General features: G+C 36.2%; 1 protein-coding gene across 6 annotated transcripts in view; it reads right to left on the bottom strand.

Annotated features, from left to right (window-relative positions):
• The window catches only part of CDKL5 (cyclin dependent kinase like 5), a 119,873-nt gene that overhangs the window by 88,699 nt on the left and 8,980 nt on the right, over positions 1-22,194 (bottom strand). For all 6 annotated transcript variants that reach the window (XR_014898015.1, XM_085323180.1, XM_085323176.1 and 3 more), the window contains exons 2-3: positions 4,544-4,782; positions 4,009-4,043 (exon numbers count right to left, since the gene is read on the bottom strand). Coding sequence is in view for 5 of the 6 variants with exons in the window: in XM_085323180.1 (XP_085179306.1) it covers positions 4,009-4,043; positions 4,544-4,607 (99 nt within the window). In the remaining variant the exon portion in view is untranslated. The remainder of the gene's footprint in view (positions 1-4,008; positions 4,044-4,543; positions 4,783-22,194) is intronic.

The following is a 22,194-nucleotide window of genomic DNA, read 5'->3' as shown; positions in this document are numbered from 1 at the left end:
GCACCTCTATCATTTGGAAAGGTCATAGAGGTTAAGGATGTTTCCTGATGAACGGAAAAAGTAAAGAAGGGGAGTATCTGGGTAACTATGCCTAACCTCAGTCCTTCAGAAAACTAGGAAACAAATCCTTTGGGAAGCCATTTCCAAGCAAATAAAGGACAAGAGTGAACTCAGGAACAGCCAAGATGGATTTGCCAATGCAAGCCATGCCTGACTGACCCGGCAGTCTTCCATGGTAAGATGACCGATTCTTATCTTGGCTTAAGCAAGGCCTTGGGTATGGTCTTTTTCAGTGCCTTTACAGCCAGACTGGTGAGATGTGATTTGGATAGGTAGGCAGAAAATTGGCTGGACCTCTGAGCTCAAAGATTTGTTGATCAACAGCAGGGAGTCCAGCTGGCAGCTGGCTACTCGTGGCGTTCTCGGAGACGGATACTAGCGCTGATGCTGTTTTATGTCTTCTTGGTAGACTTACGTGAGAGGAAAGAACACACCATCGGCTAGTTTTCAGATGATATGAATCTGGGATGAGCGGCTGATGTGCTGGGGGGCAATGTTGCTATTCAGAGGGACCTGGACATGCTAGAGAAATGAGCCAACAGGAACCTCATGAAATTCAAAAACAAATGCAGAGTCCTACACCTTGGATAAAATTCAACAAAATTCATAATAGTGTAGGCTAGGGAAACCGATCAGTATAAAAGGACCTGGAGGTCAGGAACATACCCCTGTGGTGAAAATACAAACTGCATACTGAGCTTTACACAGAATCACAGAATGCTTGAGGTTGGAAGGGGCCTCTGGAGATCATCTAGTCCAACCCCTCTGCTCAAGCAGGGTCACCCACAGCACGTTAGACAGGATCACATCCAGGTGGGTTTTGAGTATCTCTAGAGAAGAGGACTCCACAACCTCTCTGGGCAACCTGTTCCCATGCTCTCTCTCTCTCACACAGTAAAGAAGTTTTTCTTCATATTCAGGAGGAATTTCCTGTGTTTCAGTTTGTGCCTGTTGGCTCTTGTCCTGTTGCATGGCACCACTGAAGAGAGTCTGGCCCCATTCTCTTGACACTCTCCCTTGAGATATTTGTAGACATTGATAAGACCCCCTCTCAGCCTTCTCTCCTTTAGGCTAAATAGGCCCAGTTCTCATAGCCTTTCCTCACAGTCTTTCCTCATAGTCCTTCCTCATTCTTCCTCCCTTTCCATTAACAGAGGATGCAAGTTGCAGAGAAACACTATCATGTTCATTTTGGTAAATAATTAAAATCAAAGCTTCAAAATTCTGTCTCTGTGTCTTTTCTGTCATAAATTAAGGTAAACAAAAAGCTAGGGCAAACAAGTAGCACCTTTTCATATCTTYAAAATTTAATTCATATTGCCCCTCTAGCTTTCTTTCTCACAACCACTTTTTCTTCACATTTAAAAGGAGTAAGTTAAATCAAAAATATACTAAAACCATCAAGAATGTAGAAAATTGTAATTATTTTAATAGCTATAAGTAAATGTGAACTACCCTACAGTGGCAATTATCAAATATTTTCTTAACAAACCCTGAAGATCTAGTCAACAAGCAGGATGCTCTGCTCTGTATTTGTGCAGTACCTTACAAGAGAGGAAGGGATAGGTTTCTTACAATAAACTGTATTAAGATGTAAAAGGAAAAAAATTACAAAATGACAGATGGGCAGGGAAAGGACAGGGGTCAAAGATGCATTAAAAAGCCTAACTTTTAAATAAAAAAGTTTTATTCTTTCTTAAGAGAATAACCCTTGAAGTCCGAAAGAACTGGATTTTTATTATTATTTGTTTTTTTTTTTTTTTTTTTTTAGGTTGCAGTGTGAGGCTTGTTTTAAGTAAATGAGAATCATAAATCAGGAAGTCAAAAATAGTAATATATCCCATCATTTTCATATCTCTGAAAACTAGAAACCCTAAGTCTTGGAAAACAGCATGCTAAAAGCTTTAACCTGTTTTATAATTTCAAGTTTGACCGAAACAACTAAAATGAAGAAGTGGTTCAACAACTACCTGAAAATTTAAACCACTAGAAGAAATTCAGCATCTACTAGCTGTAGGAAGAAGGAGCTCTAATCTGCTAAAAAAGGCCAGAAATGAGATATTCTCATGAGAACTCAGACAACAGCTGATCCATGCCATTATACCGTAATGTTAGAATATTGAATTCTTTCAGATTAGGACATGACTAAAGAGATGCAGAGCTTTAATTTCACTCAGCAGTGCAGGAAATCCTAGAATCTTCTTTAGTCACATTGAAGCTACCTTCCATAAAGAAGGAGGCTGCCTTTATAAATTGTACTGTCACTACCGAGAACCTCTCAAACTACACATCCTGAATTATTATTCCATAACTACTATTCCATAACTACATAAAAATATAAAATTTGCCAGAGCCATTCTTAAGAGGATATTGTCTCCCCTAAACCCAACCAGGCTTCAGCCTGAGATGATTCTTTCCAGATTCTTATTTTTTTCCATTTTCAACTTTTAGTCAGTCTACACTGGCCAAGCACCTAATATACTGCAAAAGACAAAGAAAATCACTAATCTGAAATCCAGGGAACTAACAACTGACTTTTTATTATAAAGGCATAAAATGTCTTCAAGAGGACACTGGTTCTAGAGTCTTATTCAGCTCTTAGAACATCTCTTAAAAAAAAGCACCCTAGGCTAACACTCTGTCATATAAAGCATGCAAAAAAAAWTTTTTTTTGATCTTTTAAACTAATCTTTTCTGTCTCTTTTCTCTTCCACACTTCTCACTAGCTTCAATCTGCATTCCTCTTGCACTTGTCAGAAGAAACTATAGATACCTGCACAAATCATATGACAAAGTAGAATTTATGCAAGAAAATCAGAGGTGCTTTTGCCTAAGCAATGTGAAGTGTTACACAGCTTTTTTTTTTAATTTATAAGTAATTTTCAAATCRCATATACCACACTTAGACAGAAAACAACACTTACTGTTCAGTTTGACTTGTTAACATACACTCTACCCAGGTTTTACTGGGAGTGGAAGAGGACCATCTTACCATGTGGTATTCTGTAAGTCTGAGATGCTTACACTGAGAACCACTATCACTACATCCTACAAGTCATCCTACTACCAGAGTGTAGGTAAATCTTCCTATACAGCAAAGCTCCAGCTTCAAATTCTCAATGCAGTCATGTAAACCACTTCAAGATTCTCTATATGTATCCTGGGCAAAAGTTGTATTGTGTACCTTCTTAAAGCCACTCCAAGAAGTCAGGCCCTCTGCACAGTATAATCATTTTCTAGAACAATGCATGAACTATACACAAAAGCCTTTTACATATTCTCAGGTCAATGCAAACAAATCATTTTATTATTCTGAAATATTTTGCTTCAGAGACGTAGAAGTTATTTTATTGTAATAATTACGTTACAGCTCTAAAGAGAGCAAAGTAGCTCATACTGGAGTTCTGTTTTGATGAGTAGCTAGTTCAGGCAGACAGGCTGCTGAGACTTCACTTTTGTCTGAAATAGGGTTTCTCCTTTTCCTCCTCCTTCCTCTTCCAGATTAAAAATCAACATGGATAAAAGTCAGTACCTTCTTACTAGATTTTGATTGTTCAGCAACAGCTGTAGAAATTCCATATGGAATCACCCAAACACGTAAGTGATTAATGGCAATATCTGACAATCAATTGGATAGATTTTCTAACTTAGAAATGAAATGAGATGAAACTGTACTCCATACCAACTTCTTCATTTTATTTTTTTCAGTTGGGATTAGTGAAACATGAAGAATACATCAGTCAAATATTTTTAAAAAAAATTTTTAGTACTAGATGTAGGTGTTTCCTTTGACAATATTACAATTAAAAAAGTTGAATGACTAACTGTGAGGAAAGGCCCTCCTCATTTACAACATATCTAATACACAGCAACATCTCAGTTCTCTTCAAAAGCCATTGTTTCACCCAAACACCAACACTCATCTCTGAGGTAAAGTAGTTTACTTACCTTGTGTCTGCATTTAAGTACAACACCATAGGCTCCTGAAACAAAGAAAAAAAAGTTAACCCATCTCAAAACAGAAAAAAGTAGTAAAGTAGAACAGTTTTCAGTTACCTCCTGGCTACAGGAATAATATTGTTGCCAGTATTATCATGCTAAACTTGCACATAAAGATACCTTGCTGAATATTTGTACATTAAATGATTTTTAAAAATCATTTAAATGCAAATGAATTTTAAAGTGCTATAATTTTTTGAAAATATTCTTGCAGAGATAAGTTTGATAATCTGCATCTATCCACTAAACACCACTACAAGTTTTGATAGTAAATTAAAACAACCCTATCCCATTTCTTTCACCTTCCAAACTTTTCCCTCCAATATTAAATGAGAAGAAGTTTTAAAGAATAATATGATGTTTAAGATTTGAATACAAACAATATTTCACAATGATATTCTGCTACTGAAAACTTATTATCGAAGAGCACTAAGTCAAATCCATATACAAGTAGAATTCATTTTTTCATTAAGATACGACTTACCTTCACCTACAACCCCAAGGATCTCAAATTTATTCATCACATTACCAATGTTAGGAATCTTCATCAAGACAAATTCCTCTTATGGTGAGAGCCACAAAACATGGCAGAAAGGGGAGTGCCCAAAGGTTTTGCAGAAGGCAATCGTGAAAAGTATCTTGAAGTGGGTGGGAGAAAAAAATCCACCTTGATCAACTGTAATTCTTGCACACTTTCCTAACTTCTAGGCAGTCAGTAGCTTCCTGGGGAAAGAAAGTGAAATAACGTAATGAGTATCTTGTTTTATTTCAATAAAAGAAAGCAGAAGAGTATATACTCTCAACATTATCTAACTGCTAGATAGTTTCTGTTAGAAACTATCTAACAGAATGGCAGTAGACAATTAATTTACTTCTACATTTCATGATCAAGAGAACTCAGCAGCATGTATAAAGGATTGAACCTATTAAGAATATATATATATGACACAGTTGGTTTTGTAATCTCATACTTGGGGTGTCTGTTAAAATAACAAATAACTTGCATTAAGAATATTTCTTACAAGGGAAAAAGAGGACAAAAAAGATGCTAGGAACTACCACAGTAGGTATAAATACACTTATAAATACTCATGTTCTCTCTTCAGTTTATTTCAGCAGCTAGGTACAAAAATAGATTGTGTTTAGTTATTTTTTTCAACTCTAGTGACAGAAAGGATAAAGTAGAAAGGATACTAATCAATAGAAAGTGTCCTGCTGTGCTTATTCTCCAAGATTTTTTTAAAAAGAAAAGAAACTATCTGCTAGACTGAGTGGCAACTAGTTTTAAAAGATCATACTCATTATCAGTTTGAGAGAAATGTATGAAAAAACAAAAGACTTATACAAGATTTTATCATTTGACTTCTTCAATATCTCGCAAATATAGAGGAAATGAACCAAGCACAGGCAGAGAAACAATGTTTTTTGTGTCATGTTGGTTTCAGGCACCAAACGCATTTCTTCTACAGCCTTAGGAGGTTTGGTTTTGCTAATCGAAATTGCCTCCTCCCACCCCCACAAAAAATCAGGGTGTATACCACATGCTCTAAAATAGAGGAGAGAAAAGCTAAAATAATTTCACTATGAAATGGAAATACAGAATTTGAAAAATTCAATGCTCTTAAAACAGCACTGCTCACAAGGAGCAACATGGCAGGATAAAAGTGAATTCATACAATTAACTTAGGTATGAGTGACCTAATGTTATTGGCTTCAGCTCGCACAAACAACTGAACTGCTGTTTTAGCATTAGCTATATTAGCTATGGGTGGTGTCAAAAGCAATGCCATGACCAAGTGAAACATAACAAAGAGAATGACTCAGGGTGGAGGGAAATCATAATGATAAGAGCCTCAGCAAGACACTGGAAGATAAACTGGGCGGGGGGACGGGATTAAAAGCAAYTTAAGAGTTAAACAAATGAAGTATTTTGGAAGCAAAACTTTGAAAATGAAGAAGTCACCTATTCCTTAATAGAATAATTCAGTTACTTAATTTACAGTTTTTAATTAATCAATATTTTTATTCGTTCATATGTTTTACAAAATGTCTTCTCCTTTCCCTTCCATACACTCTTTTTCCCTCTCATTTTCCACCTCCTTCTCACAACCACCTTTTGTCTCACAACCTGCCGTTTGTCCAGGCTTTCTGCATACAGTAAAGAACTACAAAACGGGCTCACGGAAGAGAAGGCCCATCTGGTTGGTTGTACCTATCTACATCAGAACAGAGCCCTCAGTGCGCTGGGTTTGGCGCCCGATTAAAACAGGTTTGTGCCAAGCAAACAGGCACAGCTAGCCACCCACCCACTGTACCTGAGCAATGACAATAGTGCTAGAAAGACACTGAAAGAGCCATTAATGCTATAACATAAGAAAAAACAAGGCATGTTCAGAACAGCAATAATACTTGTCAGAAAGGAAGGAACATTCAGAAAATTTATATCCTGTTTTCCATTAAACTATTCAACATGTCACCAAATCTGCCACTTCAGTTTCCAAGACGTATTGGGGGTTTCTTCACTGACAAGTCTTTCTAGAAACTATCTTTTCTGCTTCTTTCATTATCATATATCACCATTCTGCCTTACAATGTACACAATACCTTTTTGATCCAACATAAACAGTGAAGAAGCTCATGAGATAATGTACCAAAAACTTTACAAGAAGTTTATAGAGGCTCCTCTTTCTCTTCATTTATAATTTCTGAAATTCTAATCAACCACTCACATTTTGGGAATATAATTGTAGTTTTTCAATCAAGCTTTGCTGCCTACAGCTTGTGATTGACATTTTTAAAAGAGTTTTGCAAGTATAATCAGTATGCGCCCTATTTTTTATTGGGAATACGTGTTAGATTTATTGCAGTTATTTACTAAGCTAACTTTTCTTTCTGAAATTTAGTATTAAACATCTCTCCACAAGCATGCATTTGCCTTCTAATTGTATAGGGCGTTTTATGTTCATCTGTTTTTAAAGTAACAGCTGTAGAAAGCTGGTTTGCTCATTACGTTAGTGCTCCTGGATGCATGTCACCTAGAACAGCATTCACATGCTTTTGCCTATAGAAATTACGTGGCAACTCAACTCACTTATCAATACTCATAAACCAACAGTAGTAAACTTTGACTATACCAAATATCCAAACTAGTTTTTAAATATCCTATCCAAAATGCAGCCCAATAGCAAAGATGATATAAAGGCACATATAATGGAAATCCCCAAAGAAAACCACACCTAAGTGAGCTGCTCCTTTTGCACTAGCTCCCTGGTAACCTTTGTGCACAACTCTGCTGTAAGCGTATTATGGTAACGTAATCTGGAAATGAAAAGGACAGCTAACGAAAAAGTCAGCAGAAAAGTGGCACCTGGGAGCAGCAGTTCATACTTAAAAACCTGTTTGCCCTAGCTGTTCTGCCACATCTCCTCAAGCAGGGCACTAATTCAAACTAGCTCCCTCCTTTTTTTAATGCTAGTGAATTCAGGCTACAGTGAAGTAACAGGTAGCTATGCCCATCTAATCCCTACCTACCCCACTGTTCTAGCTTTAATAAAATGTAATGAGAACCAGAAAAAAAGACGTTATTTGCTTATTTTGGACATGAAGCCCAGATTTGTTCTCCAACCATGCAAGAAGAGAGATGGTTAACAGAAGCCTCCCAAAGTATTGCCCTTGCTTTCTCTCAAAGTAAGGACTCCAGCTACTTCAAGACAAATTGTGCAGATTCATTTGAGATCTTTGCTATCAAAAGCTGCTGAAAGACTGAAAAGAATCATTATGTATACTCCAGTCTTTGCCTACTGCTTAATGACAGCACCCAGTGAACTTTTGGTGGGGGGTTATTATTTTTAAAAGGCACTGTGCTTGTTAAGACTGTTTAAAACCAAAACTACTGATTCTTGCAGGGAATCTGATAACATTACCTCAACTCTAGGAACTGTGCTGAATCTTGTGAATGGTAGACTGAGTAACTGTAGTACATTCTTGAAGTTGTAACCAAAAGATAATTTTTAAAAGTTACCCATAGCAAAAATGACTTTAATCTGTAACTTAGTGAAGACAGCCTGGATTCTTTCAAGAGGTTGAGCACTGTAGCCTGTAATGAAAATCTTACAAATACCAACCACAAATTCTTTCTGCACACAGAGAAGCATATAGGCCTGTTTTAATATTGCTGGCTATTTTAATATTGTTAATTAACGTGCATGCTGGCTAGAACTATAAACCTTGCAGAAGGGGAAATAAGGCTGTTCTTTACCCCTCAGAGGTTCACAACAGAGAAACAGCACTCATCCTCTTAAGATCCCTTCCTGAGGCAACCAGATTCACAGCACACCAAAGGTTTACGAATAAAAATAATGCATCTTTGAGATGGTCTCTATGTTATTCTGATATTCTGCAAAATCTGGAGCCAATTCAGAAAAATGAGACACCATGAAATGAACAAACACAAATTAGTCTCGCTGAATGCAGAAATGTAATAATATGGGATTTTAATAAAATTATTTTGCAATAGCATGTAGGACACGTATCAAATGCAAAAAAACCTGCATAAACATTCTGGGAACGCACATATTGACTCTATTATAGTGATGTGGTACCTGATCATTTGCATTTAAWTTAAAACAAAGGTAGAGAAAAAAAAAAACTCATCCTTTTCCCAACTCCATTTCTCTTCATGACCATTGAGTTTTAGAGCATCACTCAAAAGCACTCAACTTTCACATTCCTGCCAAGGCCTCAATCCTAAATTAAAAAGTCATTCATTATTTCATAAATATCAACTAGATCACAAAAAAATCCCCAAACAAACAAGCAAACAAAAAACAAAAGCAGAAAAGGACCACACACACACAAATCCATCTTGAGGGGGAAGAGGAGGCAAAGATCTGCCTAACTATGCAATCAGAGAAATTTCTTGAGAGCTTTTTTTAAGTAGATATTTGTCCTCACAAAATTTGCAGCAACTTCACAACTCCCCGTTCTAGAAATACACTGTTAGCTTTTGAAGTATCATTCATTTCATACATCAAGACAGAAAGGGTGCAATCTGGACCCTGCTGAAGTCAGTTACAAACTTCTACTTGACTTCAAAGTCACCCATTAACTTTCTAAAAAAAAAAAAAGCTTCCTATCAATAATAAATGCCCCTCCCTCTCCTAAATCAAGAAATCAACTTGATCATTTGGGATGGGATTTTTTTTAATTGACTAGTTTTACTCACTCTACTGCTTACTACTTAGATGCTACTAAGAACTTTTAGAGGCCAGGTACACTTTCATCTGCTTATTAAAAAAAAATACTGGGTCAAGCAAACATAGAACAATTTGCAGCACATAAGTGTCTGTCTTTGATAGTTATAACTCAGTTCAAACCTTGGCAGATTTCTATTGCACAAGGTACACATATGAAAGGAAACATTAACTGCCTCTATCAGTCATCATGTATCACCAATACATCTTCTTTCTGCTTCCCATTATCTGTTGTTCTATTGCTTAGGGTTTTCCAAGAAAATGCTCGTAACACTACAAGCACCTGACCAAAGTGTTTAGTCAAGCAGAATATGCAAGGGATAAGAGTAACAAGATAGATGAAGACACTTTTCTGGATTTACTGCTCCTGAAGAACATGCCAGGAGTATTATGATTTCTTACTGATTAGGAAGAACAAATAGAGTACATGAACAGTTATAAGCAGGAAGCTGRCAGCAGAAGTTCTGATGGGGAGAATGGAGCAAGAAATACGGCTATATTGTTAGTGACAAAGTTCTGAGAGTTCTTGCCACTCTGATTGCTCCATTTTGAATAAAGCTGCCCACTTGTTTTTCCCATTTTATAACGTAGATCCTCTAATGGGACAAGATACAAACCCGTGAAGACTACATAGTACAAACCTCCCCACACCTGTACAGTATGAATAAATAAATAAGTAACAGCTGAAGAGAGAAAAAAGCAACCGGAATCTGTAGTTAAGCAAGCAAGCCTTTATTCATACACCAAGCTTCAGTCCGTCCTCTTCTGCTCATCAAAAATGCAGTAATGAAAAAGAACAGTTAGTGAAAACAAATGCAAATAAAACCTGTCAAACTTGAACACACTCAAATCTTCATTATGTAAGCACAAAATACTGAGGTTGCTTGCACCAGCTCACAACATTAAAGTTTTAAAGTTCAACCCCAATAAGCTTTTATTTACCATATGCCATTTACCAGCATGTCATCATTAGAACTTAACTGGTCAGGGCTTTTTTTTTTTGGGGGGGGAGGGGGGCTAGTCAGTTGTTTTATAGCTATTGATACACTGAAAACTGTCAACTCACCTCCACAACTGATGCCTTTTATGCAAGTTATGCAAGGATGACATTCCAAAATGTAAGTATCTCCCCCCCCCCCCCATGCAAAAGACAAGGGAGGAAATTTGAATCTGAACAAAGCTATCATCCCGCAGCACACACACGATTAAAAAAGGGTTTGAATCAGCTCCAGTCTATTAAAGATACCCATATGGCTAAACTCCCAAAGGAAAACTGAGCTTGGAGACCAAGACCAGTTATGATTCAGTTTGTTTCATCTTGTTCTGCTATAACTCTTCCTTCTGCATGCAAGTACAGATTCAAAAATAAATTCAGCTTGTCCTGAATACATAAACTAAATTCACTTCTCAGGGTTAAAACACAGGATTTATGAGCTTCTCGAACAGCTGTAGCCAACTTAAAAAGAGTGGGTGCCTAGCAGGATGCTTCTATGACTATAGCGACAAATAAGCAAACTGATTATCAGAATGTTGAGCACACAAGTAGCTCCCATGACTCATAACAGAAGGACAGGAAAGACAATTTTGCTTCCATTTTAGTCTTCTTCCTCTTTGGTAAGAGCTTTAAGAAGCCTGTGTATTGTGGGTGTGACAGTTTCTTACGCACTTTATGGCTGCCCTTGCACATGCTGGGCATTCTTCACCATACCTGCAGCAACTCTGAATAAAGCAGCCACTATTCAAAGGATAATACTCTCAAACAACATGCTGTTAAATTCAAAGCCTTAGCAGCTTCATCTGGCACAAGACACACATTCACTTCAAACGGAAATGCAGAACTTTGTAGGGGAAGAAAAGCACATCTACTTACTGAGCTTAAAAATGATATATGACTGTCAAATTAGCCATGGAGGAAGTTAACACTTTCCAACCTAATATAGTATTTAAGTGTTCCTACTGGAAGATGTTTCTTTCATTTTAATTTTTCCTTCTCTCCTCTCAGAAAACTACTCTTCAATAATATCCTACACTCATTTGTCATACTGCTTACTATTTAGTCTCATATTTTCCTTGACAATCTGCCACGGACTTTAAATCTCCAGGCTATAAAATAACATTATTGGCGTAGCTTTTTCTTCCTTAATAATTACCAAAAAAGCTACTGTTTTCAGAGTTCCATATTAAGCGTCATTTTGTGACTCAATCCCACACTTGTGTCTGAAGTTTCATGATTAGAAGAAAGAAAGAAAAAGATTAAGCATAAAAGTCATTTCTCTCTACCACAAAAAGAAACGAGTATCTGGAGCAAAGGGAATTCTTTCCAAGAAAAGTAGAACACATTATCTTTAAGGAAATATATTAGAAGCACTAAATAGCCAATGAATTGGAGAAGCACTCTAGGGTTTGAGCTAAGCAGATTTATGGAAAGAAAGGGGCTCTCAAGTTCTCCCGTTAGGCTCACTGGCAGCACACTCTCAAAAACTACTCTGCTACTTGCTCCTCTTCAGAGGATCTTCAGTTCTGTCCAGGTTCCCATCTTTAATGGTTGTAAACACTAATTCTGCATCAACAATATTACAATATCATACTGTTATCAGATAAAGCAACAGATTTACAAGATCTGATCACTTAATAAATAAAATGCAAATAAAATAATAAATTAAAAAAATTATCTGGCGCCTTCATAACTGGATCAGGCAACAAGTCCTTCATACATGCACATGCAAAAGCATATTAGTAATTTAAAAGCACTATCCTCTACCAAAAAAAAATTTTAATCAGACCAACTTTATCCCTTCTACCAGCCCAGTTTTGTTTTCATTGTCCCATAAACTCTCTCATTCACTTTCTAAAAGTTGTATGATCCTCTCTGTCCGAAAGAGCAGAAAAGCAAAAGGTGAATATACAGCATTTATAAATACCAAATGAATGCTGAAACTAAATTCTGTGGTTATTCTACGACTCTCCCTTGTAATTTTCAAACACATCATTATATACAGATTGCTGGTTCACTATCTGAAGTAGGAAAAAAAATCTTTTTTTTCCTTTAAAAAGGCATACCACAGATTTAGAACAAACAAAAATATGAGGGAGGGGAACCCCCACAATTTTTTTAGTAGTAAGAGAAAGCACTATAGACTCTAAAGAAAAAAAAATGCTCTAATTAAGCTACTAAAACATTATCAGATTTCTACCATTTGATCTTGATGCATTTCCCAGGCAGGCAGAGGCATTTTACTTAAATACTGCCAATCCATCTTTTACAAAATTAAAAGAATGCCTTCCAAAGTTTTCAATGAAGGACAAAGACGCCAACAGAAATTAGGAAGACCGCTTTCCAAAAAGGTGCGGACTGCATTAAAACCTATGGCTATTGTAACTAGCAGAAATTAAATAAAAAATATTCACAATCCAAAGAAAAGAAAAGAAAACCTCTCAAATCTCTCTCTCATCAGTATGAGCTTCCTTTACCACAGAACAAAAATTTTGGTTGTTCTGGAATACAACACTCATAGTGTGTCATGGAAGCAGCAGCAATGTATCAGCTATGAAGGGCAATCTTAGGGAGGACTTTAAACATCTAGCTGAAAACCTTTAAATTAATTTTGCATTCAGTGCAAACCTGCTACAGAGAAAGTACAGCAATCAACTTGTGGTGCTACAAGAGATGCACTCATTTAAAGGTACCTGAACACTTTTAAAAAGAGGAGCTTCATTCTGGTACATAAATTAAGACAAATGTATTTGGAAGATCACCAAATATATTTAAGGTGACCAGGTCTGTTCCCTGAAAGTGTAGGCACAATGTGTCATTGAAGTAGAAACACAAAAACAAAAAGAAAGAGTTAACTTTCGATCTCATCCAAAAGCAGCAAAAAAATCAGCCTGATAGAGAGTCAGGCAAAATAGCGAAGACCAGAATATGAGCTTGTAAACAAGATCATATTCTTACCTCACTGTTCCTAGTTGCACCAGTATATGAATATTAATGAAAGGTTTATCTGTATAAAAGAAAAGCACACTGAGAGCAACACTTACTCATCCTTACACTATTTATTTTATCTAAACACAAAATTTAAATTCAATTGAGATTAAAGCAAAAGTGTGTACTTAAAAATCTTAAAAATAATAAGATCTAGCAGTTGATGTTTTAAAACTTAACTGGTATGTCAACTAAACCAGATGGTCCTTTCCAGAAAGGAGTGAGCAAGCTATCTGTATGCTCCAAACTGAGAAGGCAGAAGTCAGCCCTAGGCTGCAAGATGTATAATTGAGTTAGCGTGTTACAGTGCTCTGCTAAGCTATACAAAGCATGGCTGTGCTAAGACAGAACAAGTGAAAGGCTACATCCAATTCGGATGAAGGAAACTGAGGTACCAGTAACATAATTCTAAAGGTTGACAATCTGCCCTCCTGTGTATTTATCCAGGGACAGAGGTGGATTGTAGCAAGGTGAGCACAAAGGAAGCTTAGAGCACTGGAGAGATTATCTTATTCTCTTAAAAAAAACTGTTTAAGGAAGTTACTGAAACTTAGAATCTCTCTCCCTCTTATACCCCCTTCCACACACACTATGAATTTAAATTATAGCAGAGGGGGGAGATTCGCCATTTCTAAACTTGATAACTCTAATTCTATACTAACACAGATGAGAGTTTTGATTACTGTTGGAATTTATAAGAAATTGGTGATCCAAGTTTAGATTTTATAATTTACATTTAATTTCTAAAACTTAATGAACTAAAAAACACCTATTATGAAAGCTGCAAAGACTTTTAATCACCTGTGATGTTCATTTTTCCTCCCATTTCTTTCAACTGCTAGATCCAATACTTGGGGCTTGTTTTTAAATCAGATTTAAAGTGCTTTGGTAAAAATAAAATAAATTTTTTTTCCTCTTCTGAGTGTTGCTATAAAATAGTTATAAGCATATCATATTTGAGACCATCCTATGGTACTGGTTCTCTGCATAAAGAGAACTGCTGGGAGAAAATACAAGTGAAGTAAATGAAAGTCTTACCATATGACTCAGGGAAAAAGAAAAAAAACTTCAAAAACATTAGGAAGCAGTTTGCTTCATCTCTGGAAACAGAATGTGGCCATAATTTTTGACTAATAAACAGCGTCATTTTGATGCCAGCCTCTATAAGAAGGGGTGAGGCTAGGAGGAGGTAGCAACAGCTCTTCAAGGACTTTAACTCAAAGATCTTGGCCTCATCAGTTTAATGGTTAAAAAAATAAGGAAACTTTTTAAGAAGTTTCATATGACATGGAAACTCTCTTCATGTTTGTGTGTGAATGTTCAGAAAAACTTTCCTAACATAAAATGTAACCTGTACCTGTTCTCTATCCCTCTCCCCACCAACAATGTCCTTGCAAAACATACACATCTAACCAACTGGGTTTAACTAGTATTTTTGTCAAGGAGGTTAGCATTTAAAAAGAGCACAATGAAAGAATGCTACGGCACTAGTCAAGTTCCGGCAAAAAAACCTCTGAACTAAATASAGGAATCTTCTACTAAAAGGCATGAGCTAGCTCATAGAAAAGAAGTGAGACACACTAGTATTTGTATTAAGTATAGTGACTAACTTGTAAAATGAAGAATCATTGGGACTTTTGACATCCAAATTCAAAGACTAAGTACCAATGGAAAGAATATTTAAATGTCATTAGGAAATGGGGCTTGCTCCCAGGTAGACTGCTTCATGTATGTTAATAAAACCTCCCTCTGACATGCTGATGGCTTCTTACATCTGAAATGCCAATGGCAGCAGAAGCATGTCTGGATATGTAAGTGACCCAAAAGAGGGACCTGAAAAACAGGTCTTGAAGAAAGGGAGCTGCATCTAAACAGTAAACAGTGTTGGCAGGCCTACCAAAGGACTGACAAAAGCAGCTTGTAATCCTGATTTTCATCCTACATGCCTTTCTCAATCCTTCCCTCCTTCAAGTTTAACCGGGGGGAGATGAAAGAGGGAACACAATGCCTGTGGCAAATGGGAAGAAATGTGGGTGAAGGCAGGAGGGAAAGGAAGCTGTTGTATGGAAGAAGACAGTGGAAGGCTGGCTTATGGGGAAATTCTTGCATGAAAGAAAAGATGGGAAAAATACAAGATGCTTTAGGCATGAGACYGGGTTCATCTTAAAGTTACAAGATCCAAGATTTACATTAATCATGTAAACTTACAAGAAATATGGACTTGCATGGCCCACAAGTCACTATTTCCATAACTGACTTTTCTGTTTCTAGTGTATTTAGWTACCTCTTGTATAAATAGTCAGAAAACTAAGGGAAATAGATGAGTAGTATTTTTATTAACTGCAAAGTGATTTGGATATAAAAGCTATCCCAGCAAATTGCTATTAGGCAGCTGTAAAAGGAAAAGAAAGTCACAAAAGCAAGGAAATGACGGTTGGCAAAAGCACTGAGCACACCATGCAAGGAAATAATTGTCTTTTACAGGACTGAAAAGAACTTCCCTAAATTCACTTATAGGTAGTGAAGGATGCTGCTAGAACTTCCTTGGTAAAGGACTCTTGCAGTTGAAATCAGAAAGATGAAACAGCTAACTCTTGTTTACAGTAAACAGCAAGCTGAATGGAACCATACACATAATGATTATAAAACAGGCCTAAATATTGAAAATTAAGAAATTAAATCTGAATAGTAGCATATAGCTATAGTCCATAATCTATTACAGACAATAAGCAATCATGAAGCATTACAATACTTACTTCATACCTAAGACAATGGAACCAAAAAAAACATTGCCAACAAGTAGGAAAACATGTAAGATAGTATTTTGAACCATACTATATTTTTTCTTTCCATTCCTTTTCTCCATTTCTAATAATGGAAGAGTAATCTCTAGTTTTCTTTGCCTTCCTAGGCACAGTGGGGAACATGATAAAACAAAAAAGTTTGAAATAAGTCTTGCCAAGTTCTTTGAATGTAGTAACAGTACCACTTTCTTTGTTGCTAAATCAGTTTTGTATGCAAAGGCAAATTTAACACTAATGGACTTTAAGCCTCTTCTGGTGCTAGTTGCTCATTTTCTATTCCTCCCCACTCATATCTTAAAAAAAAAAAATCTAATTTCTAGTTCAGTATACTGTTGTAGGTTATTTCTTCCTACTAGTACCAAATAAGAAATACTGTGAATTTTCAGTACAAAATACTGAGTTGAATACCTTCTGCTAGATAAAACATATTTTCTTAAGGTATAGGGGACATTTTCCACCCCAAATAGAATCAAAAAAATAAAATAGGAAAGAGTCTCCATCCTGAAGTGGAATTTCAAACATGGGATGTTAAATGCATTTCATTCTCTATTTTCATCCATTTTTTATATAACTGATTAAAACGCTTAGTAGTCTAGAACAAACTCATTTTTCTCTGCTCACATGCTCAGATTTTTTAAAAAGGTAAAATACACTCCAGACAATTTGCACAGCAGCATTTTGCAACATATTTGAGCTAAAGAATTTTTCCACTGGAAGGTATTTACTAGACTACAGTAGTTCTCTTAGTACTTTTAAAGCTTGAAACACACCTATTGAATGCTATGAGTCAGTTTTAATGACACTGTTATGTTCTTTAGCTCTGTAGCTTATGCAAGAGCATGAATTTGCATTAAGCACCCAACTTTAGAAGCCACCTTCTCTTTCCCATTGTTAATACTGTATAATAGTAAAAAATAGGCTATATCTGTGCTCTCTCATTGTTTTATAAGTTTAATTAGCTGCCTATAAAATAGAATGTATATAAAATTTGGGGTATTATCACCTTATGGACACATACTATTCTCTTACATATTTATATAATTCTTGCAAAAAGCCAGTATGCAGAAAAATATAACGAGCAAAGATAGGTTTTCATATTTAGTTGAGTTATAGAATCTCCATCAAGTGTTGTGTTGTTGCTCTTCCTTTCCCTGCTCATGAAAGAATTTACAATACCTTAAAGGAACTTGCGTTAGAAGAAAATTAACAGTTAGTTTTACAGAAAATGAGGAAGAAATACTACAATATGTCAATGCATGGACCAGGCTCGGGGGGACAGGAGGAAATGAGGAAAAAAGGACAATGAACCTGCTGGTACTGGAAGAAAACTTTGCAGAACCTCTTCCTTATTGTACATGTCCCMTATTCTTGGCGAGAACCTGGCATTAATTTTTTGATAAGAGGACTAGAAATTATCATCTAAGTCTCTCTCTGAAGGATGCAGCAAAACAAGCATTCTCCTAAACTTACAGATTAACTTAGGAAGACTGTTATTGTTCTCATTGGGGCAGCATGCAACGGATTTGGCTTTATCAAGGTATTCAACATGAAAAAGGTAAAATGGAATATCTCTTGCAATCATAAGTCTTTTACTTCAAACAGTGGTACAATCTAAATATGCTATTCTTCCATTTCCTTTGTCCCCTTGTTTAACCCAAAAACCACTAGACCTACCTATAACAGTAAGTTAAATCTATGTGGCATTTTTTTCCGTTGAAAACAATTTTATTTAGCTCACCTTGACAGTGAGGGTTTGGGCAAATTACTCCTGAAACTACAATGACTGGCAGGTGTCATAACTGGTTCTCATACAAACCAATGGCCAAATCTCCTCACATACACATTCATACTAGGTACACAGACATATAAAGTTAATGTGTGTGTGTGTATACACACACACACACACRCGCACCTATGTGTAATGGAAGGCGACCAGTTCCTCCCTCTAGCAAATTAATTTTCCTAGAACTTCAATTAGATCATCACTTCTTTTCTTTTCCTTACTGAAAATTAATCCAAATCAATTACTTCTTCTACTCTACACAGCTTCTAAAAATAAAGCATACATAAACCAAGTCTCCTCCAAATCAAGACTCATTCCCTTCTTAGCACTCTTTAACCAGATTCCAAATTGCCCAAGTCAGAAAGAGATCTTTTATTTAACGTTTTCAGTGCAAGTTCACAGGCTGAACCTACAAGGATGAAAGGGAAAGATCTAATGGATGTCTTCCTCCATGGTTTGTACATCTGCTATAAAAAGTAGTAAGTGATACCTTCCAGTGGATAAAGAACACACAAGAAATACAAGAAAAAAAAAAGTCACTACTGGAGATCTGGAGTACTGGTACAGACAACTGCTTTCTGAGAGTTGTAGGTGCAAAAYACTTGTAAAATGTAAAAACACTTTGCACTGAAAAATTATGTATTTAGAAACTTACAGAGATTGCAGATCATGAAGTAGCAAAGAAACTGCATCTGCATAAGGGCAGAAGAGATAGGTGGTCACACTGTCTACCAGCCTGAATAGCAGGTAAAAGATTTGCCCCACATATTGGAGAATAATACTCATCTTAATGGAAATAATCACAAGCAAAAGTCTCTCCAACACTAAAAGATGCTACTTCTCAAAAGATGAGGCACRTCATTGTAACCCGGCCTTCACATCTCAGGGCAAAACTTACATTTCAATTAGCATGCAATTAAAACTTTGACTAAAATAGCAGCATCTGTGTCTGTGTGTACTTATAAATCCCAACACCATTCTTATCCTTTTTGGGGTGGGAGATAGAGGTATCRTCTCTTTTCCTTTACTTATGTAAAAGCAAGTTTACTCTTCTTCCCTTATAAGAACATCTCTTCATAGTACTTGAATCTGCTCCAATGAAACAAGCTCTCAAATCACTTCAGAAGTATATTACAGCTCTTACAAGTTCAATTTAATTAGAGGAAAAAAATCCACTAGCACACTTTCCAACTATTATAGACTTGTTTCTTGGCCAATTAAGAACTTAAACAAAATAACTTCCTATCCTTAGCTCAAAGGGTGATGGCTTGCAATGATCTTACTTCTAATTCAGTCTATAAACAAACATGCAGCTAAGTAAAACTAAAAATAGAACATAAAACATGGTTTATTTTAGGCATCCTGAAAGATGCCCTAGTATACATTAACACATACACACATCATTCCAACAGAAAAAGGTTAGTGAAAATATTTAAACCAAGATTCAGATACTCACACTGCAAACAAATGTAACTATCCTAAGTCTAGTGCTTATTTATATTCAGTAAATAATTTTATTAGTAATAGAAGAAATATAAATGTTATTTTTAGGAAGACAAATATATTTGCACCCAAAAACTTGAAATGACAAGATCTTGTAATACTTAATTCCAGAGGCAGAAGTAAAAGATATCTTCCAGATTTTGGAAAAGCTAAGTCTCTAATACGACTGAGGCAGGTAGCCTAAAAACAATACCAAAAAAACCCCAAGGAAGTAAAAAGTAAATAAATAAAAAAAAAAAACTGAAATTTACCCAACCTTCATGACTTATGGAGTCAGACTCATTACTTTTTAATGCTTACTGCTATCAAAAATAGCTTGCCTCCAACCTTTCATCGGGGGGGGGAGGGAGGGGGAACACATACACACACACACACACACACACACACACCACCTTACCAGACACACATATGCACAGCTCTCCTCAAAGCTGTTTGTAAACTGGTCTTTACTTCCTCAGCAAACTCTTTACTGAACATTAAAAAAGTATCTAATCGTGTCTCAAGCATCCAATTAAACCAGTAAATTATTAAGCCACCATCCTTTCAAGTTCAAGAATTCGAGCAACAAAACAGTTTGAGTAGTAATAACAGCGGTACTATCACATGCACATTAGACAAATATTCACATACAACCAAGAGCTAAATTTCACTAATGGCTTATGAACAGTTTTTTTTTTTGCTCAGCTTAGATCTGTCCAGATTAGTTTATTTGCAGTATTATGTAAACTGTTCAGATATAGAATGTGTCAGTTTGAATTTGGAAAGGAAAACATGTTTTTAACATGTAAAGCCTAATTAGTCAAAATAAGTTTTTTTATGGCGGATTGAAACTAACCTTAAACTAATCTACCCTTTTCCCCAGTAACATTTTTTAAATGTTTAAAGTTCTCAAGAATATTTTTAAGAAACTCTACTGCTACTAGAGGTCAAATCCATCTAGTCTGAAAATACTCTCTTTACAGTAAGATTGTATAAACTATATTGGAAAAGCCTAGAAAACTAAACCAGCACAGCGTAAGCATCAGCTGCTGATGTGCCAGTTCATTCACAGGTGCAAAACTACAGCATTTGCTATCCTCTCTAGCAACCTACTCCTATCAGTAGGTAGGACTCCACCACATATAGGTACAATAGCACTGATCTCTACACTGTTTCTCCTTATTCAAGGAGCTTCAAATACAAATGAATAAAATCCCATAAAAGACTACAGTTGTTCTTTTAGACCTAACCCAAATAAGTTACTGGAGTGATGTATATTGTTCATCTTCAAAAAAAAAAATCTTTTCATGAAAAATCTTAAACAAACTATTTCTCTTACATACATCAACAAGAAACCGCTGAGAACTAAAGAACCAAAYACAGCCATATCACTAGAGGTCCTAATGACCACAAACTCTCACATAGGAATGAAGCCACAGCCTAGGCAAGCCTTCACATAACACCAACCAACCAACYCTTGCACAGTAAACCAAGACAACAGGAAATACTGGCACAGAGTTCTAGTCCTCTCCACCACCTTCTTCACTAAACACTCAGAGCTGCAGCATCCTACACCTGGTCCTAGCATCCTGCTTTTCAAAAAGATTTGCTGAAATGTGGAAAACCACCTTCAGAAATCTAGTTCAGTGGAACCATACAATCTCAATATTCTCTCAAATAAGACATTTTTATAAGTGCAATGTATTCTTTGTAAATGAAACAGGGTTTGGGTGGTGTGGACCTTTTTTAATTATTAAAAAGAAAAAAAATATAGTACTAAGACACTGTTCTAGAAAAGTAGTCCTTTTGCAGTCAGTTGGATATTAGCACAACCCTTTTCACATAATGGGCCTAAGTACCACCTTCATCCTACAGATGTGCTCCACACCTCAGTGTAGAGAGTATCTGCTCTCATCCATGTCAAGGAGCAGAGCAGACAAAATAACAGTATTAAGATTTATACAATATCTCTTAGGATGCTACAAATCTGATTGTGTCACTAGGGCACAACAATATGTACTYGCTGTAAGATAGGAATGCGTGTTTCCCCCATAGCAAACTAGGTCTTTTTAGGTCTGTGCCCATGTAAATACAAGAAAGGGAAAAACAGCAGTGAGAGCAGGCCAAAGGGTCAATCTGCAAGTGACCTCTTCAATGTAACTATGATTAAAGCAGGTATATCTGCTTGTGCATATAACCACAACACAGAGCTTCAACAGCTAGCCTGATCTGAAATCACTAGCAAACCAGAATAGCAGTGTTATATGTGGAAGGAGGGCATCAACATTTGTGAAAAGCTTAGCTTGCAGTGCACATACATCTACACTGAACTCCCCTTTCAACAACTAAATTAGAGGAGTATGCTTTTTAACACTTACAGGTTACTTGGCATCAGTGTGTAAGCCAACTACACCCAAATGTACTACTTCAATTCAAAATTATCACCTTTATACCATGTAATTTAATCCGCAATAGAAGCTCTCACCAATTTACTAACCAGGTTCTAAAGTGCTATAACTGAATCTGCAAGTTCCAGTTTCCTATTAAAAAACCCTTGGTATCACTAAGTTGTCAAACAGTAGATGCAAAGATGCAAGAAGCTCTAGAACCAAACATTAGCATCTAGAAACATACCACTTGCCCTATATATGGTATACATAGTTACAAGGAGTTAGAATAATAGGATAGAAAACATAAAAAGCAGTCATTGTCTTCAAGAATGCCTGGATGACGTACCAGTAACCAGAACCAGCTTGAAGAAAACTTGCTTTCTACAGAAAAGCAACAGAGCTTGGAAGACCAAGGTGCACCATATCAGAATCACAAAATAAT

This window comes from Rhea americana, unplaced genomic scaffold (assembly GCF_003343005.1).
Source record: "Rhea americana isolate MKP2758 unplaced genomic scaffold, rheAme1 scaffold_82, whole genome shotgun sequence".
In the NCBI taxonomy this organism is placed as follows: Eukaryota; Metazoa; Chordata; class Aves; order Rheiformes; family Rheidae; genus Rhea; species Rhea americana.
The sequence above is the reverse complement of the archived record's forward strand: the minus strand, read 5'-3'. Positions and strand labels throughout refer to the sequence as shown.